The sequence below is a fragment of the Pseudonaja textilis genome, chromosome 3 (assembly GCF_049901715.1).
Source record: "Pseudonaja textilis isolate UNSWEBS1 chromosome 3, rPseTex1.2, whole genome shotgun sequence".
Lineage (NCBI taxonomy): Eukaryota > Metazoa > Chordata > Lepidosauria > Squamata > Elapidae > Pseudonaja > Pseudonaja textilis.
In genome coordinates this window covers 183456429-183471205 of record NC_141992.1, presented here as the reverse complement: position 1 = coordinate 183471205, position 14777 = coordinate 183456429, and the positions used below count along the sequence as shown (strand labels likewise).

General features: G+C 39.7%; 2 protein-coding genes across 3 annotated transcripts in view; one reads left to right on the top strand and one right to left on the bottom strand.

The window, feature by feature from the left end:
- Positions 1 to 1097: 1097 nt before the first annotated feature.
- UTP23 (UTP23 small subunit processome component) lies at positions 1098 to 4641 on the bottom strand. 2 transcript variants are annotated; one of them, XM_026703582.2, is made up of 3 exons: positions 3612 to 4641; positions 2001 to 2175; positions 1098 to 1577 (listed from the first exon to the last, which is right to left on the bottom strand). In XM_026703582.2, the coding sequence occupies exons 1-3, from the start codon at positions 3797 to 3799 to the stop codon at positions 1197 to 1199; spliced, it is 744 nt and encodes a 247-aa protein (XP_026559367.1). In that variant the 5' UTR covers positions 3800 to 4641; the 3' UTR covers positions 1098 to 1196. The 2 variants fall into 2 exon arrangements, with proteins under 2 accessions (XP_026559367.1, XP_087787768.1); XM_087931642.1 differs by having other exon boundaries at positions 3500 to 3866.
- Positions 4642 to 4798: 157 nt separating this feature from the next.
- Positions 4799 to 14777, top strand: part of EIF3H (eukaryotic translation initiation factor 3 subunit H) — a 67684-nt gene continuing 57705 nt past the window's right edge. The window contains exons 1-2 of the mRNA XM_026703581.2: positions 4799 to 4924; positions 12776 to 12932. Of these exons, the coding sequence (XP_026559366.1) occupies positions 4808 to 4924; positions 12776 to 12932 (274 nt within the window). The 5' untranslated portion in view covers positions 4799 to 4807. The remainder of the gene's footprint in view (positions 4925 to 12775; positions 12933 to 14777) is intronic.

Here is a 14777-nt window from a genome sequence, read left to right as displayed (position 1 = left end):
AGGACTGAAGGTTTTATGCCAAAACTAACTGATATTTGGAGCTGTTCATAATTCCCACCTTGACTGAAACTCCAGTTTCAGCTAAAGAAAGCAAGCCCCAAAAGATAATGTTGCTACCAACAAGTTTTACTGTGGGTGAACTTTTGGTGATGTGTAGCGGTGTTTTTGTGTTAAATGTATGAATTACGGCCAAAGAGTTTAAACTTGGTTTCATTAGACAACATATTTTCCCACATGCTTTTGTCAGATTTGATGTAGGGTTTTGCAAAATTTAGCCTGGCTTGGATGTTCATCTTTGTAAGAAAAGATTTCCAGCTAGCTACCCTACCACATAGCTGAGATATGAAAAATATAATCCAGATAACAGATAATCAGAGTTGGAAGGGACCTTGTAGTCATCTAGTCCAACCCCCTGCCCAAGCAGGATACCCTACACCAGTGGCCCCCAACCTTTTTTGTGCCACGGCCCGGTACCGGCATCACAAAATGATCCGCGGCCCGGTACCAGCATCAGCATGCATGACAAGGCAAGGCGAGCCGAGCGACCGGCCGGCCAGCCATCCCCCACTTCTCCCCACCACCTTCAATTCCTCCTTTGTACCTTTGTCGATGGGCTTCGCTTTGGGACAGCTTCAGGACGGTCGCTCGGCTCGCCTTGCCTTGGGTGCTGAAAGAATCCTCGCGCCTTAGTTTCGTTTGAAGCCCCCCCGCTTCGATGAAACTAAGGCGCGAGGATTCCTTCAGGACCCAAACGCCGCTTTCCAACCGGAAAAGCTCACCTGGAAGCACTTTCTCGTCAAACAAGATGGTGGCGCCCAGCAAACCGGTGGCCCGGTAGGAAATGTTCAAATTCCCCCCCCCTCCCCCATTTCGCATGTTTTAAACTAGGCCTAAATTTGGGGGGAGGGGCTTAATTTCATTTTATGCCTAGAAAACATGCTGGGTCTTCCTATTTGGGGGTGTGTGTATTGTTGGAGAAACATGGTATATATATTTCAACTGCCATTTTAAAAGATGTACACAATTTCTTTGAAATGAGATGCCATAAACATTGTGAAGAGTTCTTTCCACTTATGGCACCAGCATGAAAACTATTATTTTTTTAGAAAACAAAGTATGATTTATTTTTCAAACAGAATTAACTACATATCCAAAATCTGCAAAATAGAAATGCACATCAACTATTCAGAATAATGTTAGGCTTTCATATCTTGGACAGCTACAGTCATAGTGTCTGATTTCCTTTTACTGCGCTTCCGTTTTCCCTTTTTCTTCGATGTGGAAGACTGTTGGGATTCTTCAGATTTTCTCTTTTTCTTCAGACAGCTGAGAGGATTTGGCCCAGCAGCCCTTTTCCGCTTTCTTCTTTTGGGTTCTGAAGTTTTCACAAGACCTTTTTTCTCTTTCAGAAATGTAATGGTCTGTTTGTGGTGCTCCGGAATAAGCTGGTTTATGTGCATTGCTTGTACTGAATCCAAAGATTTGGCAGAAGGCTTGTCCAGAACCATTGTATTCTGAATTATAAATAGCAGAGGGATTCCAGGCCTTTTCTTTATTTTTGTGGCCAGGTGCTGGTCCTATTTTTTAAAGTAAAACACAAAACAAAGAGTCTGTTGCAAGATGTAGGTGAGTGCAGACTACACAATACAGTTCACAGAACAATAAAAAAACTCTAATTATATTCCCTCAGCCCATGATTTGCTAAAATGTAATTAAACTTTTTGAAATATATAATTAGCCTAATATTGTAAGTGTAACAGCTGTAAAGTTAGCTATCACTGTATGTAAAGGTAACACAAGTAGGACAGAAAATTATCTTAACAATTAAAGATAAGTAGTTAGGAAGTAGTGAATTCACTGCAAGAGGATTTTTTTCTTGAAATCTGAAAAAAGTCTAATGACACAGTTATTCAAGGTTATGTATAAGAAAATGAATATTTTTAGTGCAGGTCATAGATAGGACATTTTATTCACATATGTTCAGGTTAAAATAAATTTACCTGTGTAGCTATAAAATAATGATGTGGATTACCATCCTCAACCATGGACAATAGGCAGTCTGAACCACTCACTGGATTTTTTAAATGAGAGCAGTTGCGAAGTTGAAATCTCTGTGCAATTAGTTTTGCACCATACAACTGTTTCCCCAAGCATTCCAATTCTTTTAACACACATCTAAAAGAGAAATATGGTAAGAAAAAGAAGCACAAAACTTTATTTTGTATTTTTAAGAAGCCTAATTACACAAGTCTACATCTACAAACAAATCTGCTCATAAATGGCAGATGCCAATATCTTTTTGGAATTCAGGTGGAATCCAACTAATTCCAAGTAAAACATCCAAATCATGACGCACGATTGTGGGGATGCCACAACTGCAAGGCTTGGCGATAAATCTTGTTCAACATCACTGTAACTTTGAATAGTTGCTGAACAAGTGATCATTAAGCAATGACTACCTCTATTTCTTATACTTAAGATGGGATGGAATTTCTTAAAATATATACGGAGGAAGTTAAATATATTCCCAAGAAATTAAATCCTTATGTATCCACTGAGGCAGAAATACATCAAGAAATGAAAAAAAAATCAAATATGATTTCATTATGTTATCTATTTCATCTGCTTTTGGTTTCTTTTATTGTTTATACATGTTTTTTATTCTTGGATTATGAACTTCCTAGAGTTTGATTTAAGATGAGTAGCATGTAAATATTTAAAAAAAGAACATGTACCAATGAACACTATTTGGATTTACAAGTTGCTCAAGCCCAGTGGATGTCAAGTAATTGATATGAAATGAAAGTGTTACATAGTATGTAGCACAGTAACATAAAATGGATACTATCCATTGATCACTGGGTGACTTTGGGCCAATCACCCTCTTTCAACCCAAAATATCTCACAGGATTGTTAGGAACAAAGCATTTTGTTCTGAGGAAAATGGGAGCAAGGGAGTGTTTACATCAGCTTGAGCCCCTAAATGGAGGCATACTGCATATGCAATAAAAACATTCAAAGTATCACCCACTCCCAATATGCCTCACAATGTAGGATGGAGCAGTAAGAAATAATTGAGCAGAGACTTCCATGTGATGGTGAGGATGGGTAGATGTCAAAACAGACAAGATGGAAGTAGCGTCAAGAAGCAAGTCCCATTGGTTTGCACAACTTGCATCCTGATAATGCTTCCACATGCTTGCTTGAGATTTATCCTTAACATAGGCACCTTTGCTATTAACATCTAAGTTGAGGACTATCTGTAATCCAAACGACCCTCCCCAAACGGGACTGGCGCTGAATCAGCGCATGATTCCCACCCCACCCCCCACCCTTTCGCTGCCTCACAGGGACTTCTGAGAGTGGCCCCCCACGTCATTAACCGTTGCCGGCAACTACTGTCCTGCCCCTGCCGCGCGGATCTCTCCCATCAGCCAATCCCAGGCCACGCTGCTTGAAAGAGAGCTCGCGCGGTCCTACCGGCCGGCCATCTACCTACCCAAGGAACAGAGCGCGCCTGCGCAGTTTTACATCGCCTCTCGCGCTCCCGTCAGTTCTCCCTGGCAGCCAATCGAGGCGCGCTCCCCTCAACTCTCTCCCCCCCCCCTCACCGCGTCGTGCAGAGTGTCGTGGCTCCGGCCAGGTAACCCGGCAACTGCTCGCGTATCTGGATCTTGTTGCGCAGCGCAGCCTGGCAGAAGGTGCCGTCCAGCAGCACCTGGAAAGGTTCTCGGAAACCAAAATTGTGCTTGTAGAAGCCCATGTTCTTCTTGGCATGCTTCTGCCGGGTGACCTTCATAACAGAAGCCGAAGGAGAGTACAGAACAACACCTCACGAAAGCAGGCAGCTACTTCTCTTCCTTTAATCGGAAGTTTGGTTGGTTCGTTTAACGGAAGAAGAGACCTCTCTGACGCATGCGCAGTGTGTTCCTGCCTGAAACACGTGGGCAATAATTCTGAAAACAAGATCCAGGCTGCCAACATTCGGATTGAAGCTGCTGGGCGCAGAAAGTTGTAAAGTGCTCATTTAAAAAATCAGCAATGCAGTTCATATTCAATAAAATAAATGTTTAAAAAGTGTAGCTTTCTGTTGGTAATATAAGCAGGGCAATTATTCATTCTGTTGTACGTTATTGCCGCAGGCAATTGGGAGCAGATACATTATCTAAAACTGGGCTATTAAGTTGGCTCTGACATTGCAAAGCTAACAGTGATATCCGTTAGATTCATTTCTGAATGCCTCCCTTCTTGCAGCAAAAGCAAATCTTGTGCACTTCCAAAACGAATAAAATAATTATAGCCATGCTAGAAGAGAATTCGGGGACTTGCAATCTCAATATACGGAGAAGGACCAAATTTGCTGTGTGTGGGATTTAAAGGGCTTGAAGTTTTTCCTTAGTTCATAATCACTTTTAAAAGGCTCAGAGGACTGCTGGTCGAATGAACTACCGGAATTGTGTAAAGGAAACGTCGTACTCGATCCAAATCGATTGATTGGAGCGCCATTAAGGGATTTTTCCACTCTTAGCGACCCACATAGGCAAGATTTTCTCGCATCCTGCACTGAATAACATTACCCATTTGTGAGGCGCAGCCCGATCATATCGCGTCTTTTACTGAGAAATCAGCACGGGCCCTCCTATCCAAAGGCCGGTTTAAACTGACTTTTGGGCTTCTTGCAAGCGGAACCTTATGTTCCAGGGTCGTGTTTCCAGTCCGTTACCCGGACAATACAGCGCGGCGCAACGAACCCCCTCCCCCCCGCCTTTTCCCTTCCCGGACGGTGTGCTCGCTGCTTCTTTTCGCCATGGCGTCTCGTAAGGAAGGAAGCGGAGCCGGTCCTTCCGCAGTCGTTAGCGGGAAAGCCAAAGGCAAACCGGGTCCGGGGGACTCGGCGGTGAAGCAAGTACAGATCGACGGGCTGGTGAGCGAAAGGAGAATCCTGGCAGGGATGGAGATGGGCTAGTCGATTGTTTTTTTTCCCCAGCCATCCGCTTCAGCATCCTGCTTCGGTAGCCCCATTTAACTCTGGTGAATAGGCAACAAGAGCCCTTCTTTACACACGGTTCCTTGAGAGAGGGAGGAAGGGAGAGAGAGAGAAAGAGAGGAAGGGAGAGAGAGGGAGAGACAGAGAGAGAAAGCGGGAGGGAGAGAGATGAAATAAAAAAGAGGGCTGTGAAAATATCTACAGACCCCTCACATCCTGGACATAAATTGTTTCAACTTCTGCCCTCGAAACCAGGCTATAGGGCACTGCACACCAGAACAACTAGACACAAGGACAGTTTTCCCTGAATACCATCACTCTGGTAAATAACTAATTCCCACAATGCTGTCAAACTATTTACTAAGACTATTACTATTATTCTTCTCATCCTTCCTAGTACCTATCTCTTCCCACTTATGACTATAACCATGTTGCTTGTATCTCTACCATTTATATTGTTTTATTTGTCTCCTAATATGATTTGATTGCTTATTAGTAACCTATGACTATCACTAAGTGTTGTATTTTATGATTCTTGATGAATGTATTTTATTTTTTCTTTATGTATACTTTATGTATACATACGCACCAAAGACAAATTCCTTGTGTGTCCAATCACACTTGGCCAATAAAGAATTATATCTATGTGACAATCCAGTACTTGCTTAAACTGCAGAATTCAGCCATTGCACCAAGACTATAAATGCGGTGTGCTTGTTTAATGTTGTAGCCGTGTGAAGAAGATCGGTTGGTTATTAAACTTGGTCTGCGCAACACAGAACAGTCCCAAAGGTGTCCCAGAAAATTATTGCTGAGATCCCACAACTTTCAGATTTTATAAAAGCCCATTTCCATTTCTTCCAAAAGCTTACAATCAGGAAATGTAAATAACTGTATTTGTTTGATTATAACCTTTCATTTATTTAAAAATTCAGGAGAGGGTATATGAGGATATGTATGGAGATTCTCAGTCATCCACATCATAGTTGTCCCAAAGGTGCTTTTTCAAGAGGCAACTCGACTTTCTGGAAGGCATTTCGCTTCTCATCCAGGAAGCTTCTTCAGCCCTGACTGGATGGTGGGGAATGGAAGGATTTAGACTCCGTGCAGGCATCAAAGTCCACATTTTTGACAGAGGGGACCATCAATTTGAAAGAGGAGTCAAAGGGTCCGTCTATGTCAAAATTGAACAGCCTTCTCTCAACAGAAGGGGAGAGATATGACATCATCTATCTCCAGTCTACAACACATTCTTTTGTGAGTAGTTGGGGCCACCTGGAAGTTTATCTTTAGAAGCTTTTTGGATGAGAAGTGAAACGTCTTCAAAGAAAAAGAAGAAAGTCCAGTTGCCTCTTGAATTAAAGCACCTTTGGGATAACCATGACCTGGATGACTGAGAATCGCCATAGGCATTTAACATAGAGCAGCATTTTTCAACCGTTGATGACTTTAAGGTGGGCGGACTTCAACTCCCAGAATTCCCCAGCCAGTGGCAAGTGATGTGTGAACTCAGTTATAATTTACTTGGCAAACTAGGATAAAACATATCTTCTCATGAAGTCAGGCAAAAGATTTATAAAATTATAGAAGAGACCTTGGAGGTCGTCTAGTCTAATTCCATGCCCAAGACAGGTGTCCTTATACCATCTCTGTAAATAACATAACACTTAGACTTATATACCACTTCACAGTGCTTTACAGCCCTCTCAAATTTACAGTGTCAGCATATTACCCCCCAAAATACATTTTACTGACCTTAGAAGGCTGAGTCAACCTTCAGCTGATGAGACAGGAACTGCTGAACTGTTGGCAGTCAGCAGAATTAGCTTGCAATACTGCATTCTAACCACTTCACCTCCCTGGCTTAAATGGATGTCCAATATTTTCTTGAAAACCTCCAGTGATGGAGCACCTATCAACACCTGGAGACAAACTGTAAAAAGCTGTTCCATTAAGCTGTTGCTTGATGGTTTTCACTATCAAGAAATTCCTCTTTATTTGCAGTTTGGATCTCCCTCTGACAAGTTTTCATCAATTGCTTCTTGTCCTAACTTCAGGTTCTATGGAGTAGAAATCATTGTCCTTTTCCCTGTGGCAGCCCTTGGAAAGTCTTCTCTTCATTAAGCTAAGACATACCCAGTCCTTGACTGTTCTTCACATAATTTAGCTTCCAGGCCCATGTGATTGCAGATTGGGGCCCAGTAATCAGTATGTCGAATCGGTGTCATAAATTATGTTTTCAGGGTCCATTGTATCTTTGAATGGTTGGTAAACAACCAGTCATAAGCCAAGGACCTACCTGTACTGATTAGACTGATGAAGTAATGCTCTCTTGTCAATGATAAACAGTTTTAGTGGTCAGGACATAACAGACAGAATCTTTCAGGGCGAGATCTCTAGATGGTTTTCTACATTATTTCCCCACAAGTGACTTGAGCACTTTTTAGAGTCATCAAGCTATCATTGTGCTAAAAAAAACCCAGAAATACTGAGAACAGATTTTAAATCACATCAGTGATGGCTGGATTGTGCTATGAAGATGCTGTGGTCATTAGTGTTCAAACTGCCATAGTTGGCATGCACATTGTTGTAACATTGAAGGCAGTTCAGCAGGTTGTAAAGGCCTATTTGTCTACATTTGCCTTATATCGGATGAGAATCTTGGATTATTGTATGGGGGATGATTATAGGTTATAATGATTGATTTGATTCTAAACTTAATCTCCTTTTATTATAGCTCATCATACTTGTCTATTTAACTGTACTTTTATGGTGCATTACTGTAAAATATTGCTTTGCGTATATATAAGCTGCCATTAGCATTTGACTCTAAAAAGCAGCCTATAAATATTTTAGATAGATTACTGCAGCATATTCATGTTTCATTGAAACACTGATTTTGTGTTGGACGTGAACTAAATCTTAAGATGTGTGTTCTTCAGCCTTTATGATGATATTTATTTGCTTGAGTTAATAAACGAAGAGAAATCCTTTTGTTGTGGGGAATTTAAAATTTAGAGCAGAAATCCCCAATCCCTGTGTCCCAGACAGGTATTGGTCTATGGTCCATTGTGAACTGGGCTATGCAAGTGGTGGGTGAATCTTCATTTGTGTGAATTTTCATTTGCACATGTGTGGGATCTGGGTTGTGCGTAAAACTATCTCCCGACAATCCAGTCCATGGAACTAGAAGATTAGGGACTGCTGATTTAGAGGACATCTAGACTGGGGAATCCTGGTTTAGGACCATATAGGAAAGAGAGTTGAAGATAGAAATTAAAAAGACATGCTGCTTCATCGTAACACAATATTTTGGCAACTATTTCAAAGTTTAGGCTGCTGTTAGGTTTAAAGAAAAATAGATGGGATACTCATATTTAAGATTCATAAAGTGTATGCTTCAGATACAGTCACTTGCTTTTATTCCCCTTCAGACCAATAATTTCCAAAGATCAAATATGTGTATCAGATTTATTATTCCTGTGTTCAGGCTCTCATCTCTAAATTTAAAATGAAATTCAGCTAGAGTCCATTTGAAAAATGGCTTGTGGAAGAATGGTAAGGTAAACTTATGTCACTTAGGTGACTTTTTGAAATAGTTACATATGGAGCTCCTGGGAACCTGGAGAGTCATGTTTTAATGGGCATGAATACTGAATCTGGCATTTCAGGAGTATAAGAGATAGCAGCTACTGATGGCTGAAATTCTAATTCTTCCTTATTCCTGAAATATTGCGTGTATCTTCATTAGATGGTAAAGCAGAAGCTTGGTGACTCGAAGAGATATCAGTACTAATGCTTATGTCTCTTGGGTGATATAATTGCTCTATCTTGGCAGTTTTGGATATCAGTTATACTTTTTACTCAGACTTTTTCAACCTTGGGAAGTTTAAGATATATGAACTTCAACTCTCAAAATTTCTAAAGCCTTTCTGAGGAATTCTGGGATTTGTAGTCAATACATCTTAAAGTTCTCAAGGTTGAGAAACACTACTTTTAACTTATTGCTGAATTTTTTAGCCCAGCAATAAGTTAAAAGTACTGTTTCTAATTGAAGAAACTCAGTTTCTTCTAAAAAAAAAAGCCAATCGGTCATGTGATAAAATTTCAGATGCTTGGCAACTGGCATGTATTAATGACAGTTGCAATGTCCTGCAACAAGCAAAGTCAATGCGGAAGCCAGATTCAATTAACAACCGTGTTACTAACTTAAGAACTGCAGTGATTCATTTAACAACTGTGGCAAGAAAGATCGTAAAATGGGGCAAAATTCATTTAACAACTGTCTCACTTAGCAACAGAGGTTTGGGGCTCGATTGTGGTCATAAGTCAAGGGTTACCTGTATAGATATTCTGAAAACTATAGGTTGCTCAGGTGGGTTGTATGCATCCCTCAGCTTTGTGATAAAAAGACTTTTTGTTGTAAACTATTTTTCCTCCAGATATACGCAAAGTTACTTTATGATGGAAGGTCTCTGTTCCAAGAGAGGAATGTCATGTTTTGTCCTAAGAAGTTCTGATCTGGTGGTGAAACTATTAGTAGTTCAGTGCTACCGATAAGTTATCAATTTTGACAACCTGTCAAGTTATCCGAACCACCATGTGGAAAATAGGCTAGAGTTGTCTGACAATGGCCTATTTGTCAGCTTAATTTAAGGCACATTCTTAAGGTTAAAATGGTGGAGTGCGATAATTGCATATTCAACCAGTAGTTAGAAATATCCCAGTACGGTAAATATTTGTTAGATATTTTAAACAGCAATGCAAAAGAAGTACACATTCTGAACTCTACTAACTCAAAGTAACAAATTAAAAAAAGCAGTCAAAAAAGATTTTCTAGTTCAACTGGAAGTTCTTCATCCCACTGTTCTGACTCAACCTCCCACTAAACGTGTTGCTGGGACTGATTGGGACTATAAGTGAGAGCTATAACTGGTTTCTTAGAAAGGTGAACCACTCTCCATCACTGGATGGCTTCAGACAGAGCCTGAAAGTCATGTGTGTGTTGTTAATCTGAATAGCTGCTGGGCGGGGGGTGGGGGTGGGGGTAGAGAGCATAGGGCTTGAAGACCTGATAGCTCTTTCCAGCTAAGTGATTCTATGATTGCAGAAATCTCTGGTGGCTTCCATCTGGTGGCATCAGGTCAGACAAAGCTGCTATTACCTTGTTCATTTTGATGACTGTGTAGATAATGATACTGAATACTCATTTTCGTAGCAGCTCAAAGAACTAATTTCCCAGGGCTCAGGTTCCAGAAACATTTCTGTAAGGGGCCTTCACAGTTTCTGTAAGGATTACTCTTGCACTATGACGGTGACTTTTCTCATTTTCTCATCTTAAAGTTAAAAAAAATGTCATCTTTGCCTATTAAAATCTACAAGAGATTGCTTAATGAAACAACTTCTCTTTTATGATTAGTCAAGCAGAAACTTTGTCTCTGAATTGCTGGAGTAAAAACTTTGTGATTGGGTTATTTTGGAATGCTTCTCTCATCCCGATCGATTTTGGGTCTTTCTGAGCCTAAATTCCATTTAGATAACATGTTGATTTTTTTAACCTATGTAGACCATTCCCCCAAACCATGTTTGTGTGTAAAAAGCAAAATCTCTCCCCATAGATGTTAGTAGGTGAACTGATACTAGAGTTCCTCTTAATATCAATTTTGGAAGTGCTGGAGTATTTGCTATCTCTTATCTACTAGGTCCACTGGATGATGTTGATTGGACTGTACCAGGTTGACTACTCTAAATGTACAAAATGACAAATTTGAATGGATGTTTGCCAAATAGCACTTCAGTGGACTAAGGGGAGGGGTGTGGGAAGGTTTGCAGAAATGGAAATAAATATTTAAAAAAAAAACTTCGGAAAGAAAAGTCTAAGGGAAACCTGTTAAAAGCCATCAGGTGAATGGATGCTGTTTGAATAAAGAATGCTCTTTGATTATTCTGAATGGATGAAAAATGGAAAACAGAATGCTTTGGACATCACTTAGCTCTTGAGTAGGAATGTTTAGCAGCAGCAGATTTATTTCCAGTTTCCACGTTAGAGTTTTTTTCCTTTTTAATAATAATGTTAAATTTTTTTATTCTAATAAAAAATAAAAAATAAAGAGAAGCTGCAATAAAGGAATACAAAAACAATAGAAAAGAAACAACAAATAAGATAATAAAGAAAAAGAAAAGAAATATATGAATAAATTATTCATCACAAATATAAACAATTTTAATAACTTATCAACTTCTCTGAAAATATACCAATTTCTTTCCATATCCCATCTCTTATTTATAAACAAATCTATGAAATATTGTCATTTCTATCCTGGTATCAGCAAAAATTACCAGAAATATATCTATTTTGACCTTGATCAAATAAGCTAATTTTATATTTTTTTCCTTTTACTTCTAATTTTTAGTCTCTTCAAATATCGTCGTTGAACTTGTTTTCATTTTTTAATATTTTCTCATGACATTTTTTCAAAAATTTAACAGGCATCTGTTGTAAAGCCAATATAGGAAATTTTTGGCTTGTTATCTAGTTACTAAGATCTTTTGTATGTCCAGTGTAACATATTTTTCCATGATAGTTTTGACCTTGTCAAGTGGAACATGTTCTTCTATCATATCTTTTAAATACAATCCATCTATACAGGCATACACTATTAAAATTAACTTCTGGGTTCATTATTGAAAAATATCTTTTAATATGCCCAGTTTTAAACTATTTTGCTTTGTACTATAATTGTAAGTCAAGTTTAAAGTTTCTTCTTTTTTAATTGTAATCTTTAGTTCCCTCTAGTGCCCAATTTTTTAAAATCTTTTTCCTGTTTTTTAAATAATTCAAATTAAAAGCATTTTCCCATGGGAAAGATTCTTTATAATTAATTCCAAAATCTTATTTCAAATTTATCTGTACCCCTTAGTTCATTTGTAGCTTTCTAAAATCAGAGTTTTAAAGACCCTTCTGCTGTTATTCATAGGTGGATAGATGGATAGATGTGTGTGTGTCTACCTGCCTATATACACACACAAGCATTACATACATATTTGTAGTTAAAACTTCAGCAAGGATTGAAGAAAACTCACCTGATGTTGTAAACCTGTTCAGCCAAAAGTTTCTAATCGCTAAAAGGCAGTTAACAAGCAATTTTCAAAAGTGATTAGAAAATAATATGTGAAAACCTAGTGTACTTTTAATGGTGCCATCCATAGTTTGAGCAAGGCAGTTATTCCTTTGTCTTCTAGAGCTCTAAATCAACAGAGAAAACTATCTTGTGATGTCCTCATGAGAAGCAGCTGTATCGAACATTTGTGGGTGATCTCAAATTCTCTCCTTGTCCAGAGAGGAATTATTGAAGAACTGATGTACTTGCTGGCTCTTCATGCCGCTGTTGTTGTCATTTCTGTTTTTCACTGAGCTGTCCTCGGTCCACCATTACTTCCCCAGAAATGCCCTAGCAATTTTTTTCCAATACATATATGCAGAGATAAGTTCATCTGATGCCATAGCAACATTTCTGTGGTCTTTAAACACTAATTACATTTGGTTTTTTGGTTTTCCATGTGAATAAAAGACTGTTACTGGCCTGTTTGATAAGAGGTTGTTTTACCCATGAATAAATGTCTTATTGCTACTTGTGAAGGCTGGGTCAGAACAGGATGTAATGTTCAATTCATACCTAAACAAGGGTTGTTGGCTTTTCCTGAAACAGTTATTGGAAAACAGACTGTTAGATGAACTAGGCCTCCCATCTGAAATGAAATTGTCCTGATTTCACATGTATATTTCAGGTGGTGCTGAAGATCATCAAGCATTATCACGAAGAAGGCCAAGGCAACGAAGTGGTTCAGGGTGTGTTACTAGGCTTGGTGGTGGATGACAGACTTGAAATCACCAACTGCTTCCCATTCCCTCAGCATACAGAAGACGATGCTGACTTTGATGAAGGTAAATCGTTGAAGATAACCTGTGTACAAAAATAGTAAACAGTTCCTTGCCTTGTAAATGCCAGGTCTCGTGGCCAATGGCACATTTCTTTCTCCCCGTAATATTGTTGCTGAACTGTACCTATATATCTGGTCATCGATCGTAATAAAAGGATTTTGACCTGATAGGTCCAGTTATATACAGATAATTATTGTGATTCCCTACTCCGAGAATGTAGCGTTCAGACTGAATTCTTGGAGCCCATTTTTAGCTAATCCGTTCTCTACAGGTAATCCTTGAGTTACGAATGGAGCCTGCCAATTACATTTGTAACTGGAGGATTCCTTGGAATGAATCACGTTAAATGAACATGCCTGCCTTCGCCCATGCATTTACTAATTGTTTGCACGGGTCATTAAGTGCATGAGGTATCTCAAGATGGGGAAGAGCGTGGGTGGGTGGGCTAGTGAGTCTGACCACCCAAGGCTTCCCCCAACTCACATATCTCATGCTTCTCCCCCCCCTCCCCCAAATCCTGCCTGACTGGATCCACTTATCTTTTGAAGATCTTGAATGAACTGTCTCCCCTCCCTCCAGCCTCTCTGCCACGGTTTCACCTTGTACAAAAGCTTACCGAAGCCTAGAGGGAGATTGCATCCCTCTGGGCTCCAGTCATCTTTGCAAAAAGCCCTTCCAGCCAGAAACGGAGCCGTGCTAAAAATGGAGCCGGGTAGAGACTTGGCAGCGGTTCTTTTTGATGTGGCTCTTGTTTTGGCAACAAGGGCTTTTTGCAAAGACGATCAGAGCCCAGAGGGAGATTGTATCTCTGTAGGCTCTGATTGTCTTTGCAAAAAAGCTTTTGCTGGCGAGAATGGAGCCCTGGAGGAACGCACCCCTGCAGGCTTTGTCAAGGAAATGGCAAATGGAAGGAAGGCCTGAAGAACTGGAGCCTTCCCTCCATTTTTCAAAGCCTTTTGTCACATATCTTGTTCAGGCCTCAATTTGCAGAGAACAGAGGCCTCTAAAATAGTGCAAGATCATGCAAGGGGGTATGTTGTAACTTCAGACGGTCGCTAAGTGAACTGTTGTAACTCGATTACCTGTATTGAGACTTGACTTTCTTCGCAGGTCTGAGAATGAAACATGTAGAAGAATCCAGTAATTTTCTTGGGTGGTAGTGCTGTTGTTTTGGTCCTTTCTAAACAGGTTTCTTTTTCCTTTTGAGCAGTCCCTTTCAATTCCTCTCAGCAGTGATCTTATTTCATTGCTTTAGGTGAGAAACCAACTGCTTGATTAGCACCCATTTTCTATTACAGAAAATGAGTAAAGGTCTTACAATATTACGTATAGACTGATGAGTCATGACACTGGCATATTTGCTGTTGGTGTTATTAACTCCTAGGGTTGCTAGCAGCTTTTAGTCTAATTTTACCAGCTTTCTGGAAGTGATCCACTTGGATTTCTGGCAGGAACATTTTTTCCTCATCTCTGAAAAACCTGGCTGAGTTTTCTTTGACAAGCAAAGAAAAAGGAATAATGATCAAGTAAGGGATCTGCGGTTATGTTAACTTTGCTTTGGCAATATAATGCAGGAAGATTCTAGGATTCAGCCTAACATGAGCTCTACTGAAGAAGATTGAAAAGCCACCAATTGCTAGAAGAGATATGTGGCAGGGAAATTTAATAAACCTCTCAGAATCCTGCCAAGTTCTGTTGAGATTTGCAAATCTCTCCTCCCTCTCTCTCCCATAGCTCTTCAAAACATCAGTAGTGGTGGATGGACCTGATCACTTGTGGGTACAAATACTTTATGGTGATAATTCGATAATTGAAATTCCATGTGTGTGCGACTCAGGCTACCCTTTA

Excerpts from the sequence above, each read along its gene's own strand:
- UTP23 (XM_087931642.1), bottom strand. The coding sequence starts at position 3,777 with ATGCCAAGAAGAACATGGGCTTCTACAAGCACAATTTTGGTTTCCGAG. Across the intron at positions 2,176-3,499 it reads AGGCGCGCTCTGTTCCTTGG|ATGTGTGTTAAAAGAATTGG; the intron begins GTAGGTAGATGG and ends TTTCTCTTTTAG. Across the intron at positions 1,578-2,000 it reads ATTATTTTATAGCTACACAG|GACCAGCACCTGGCCACAAA; the intron begins GTAAATTTATTT and ends TTTAAAAAATAG.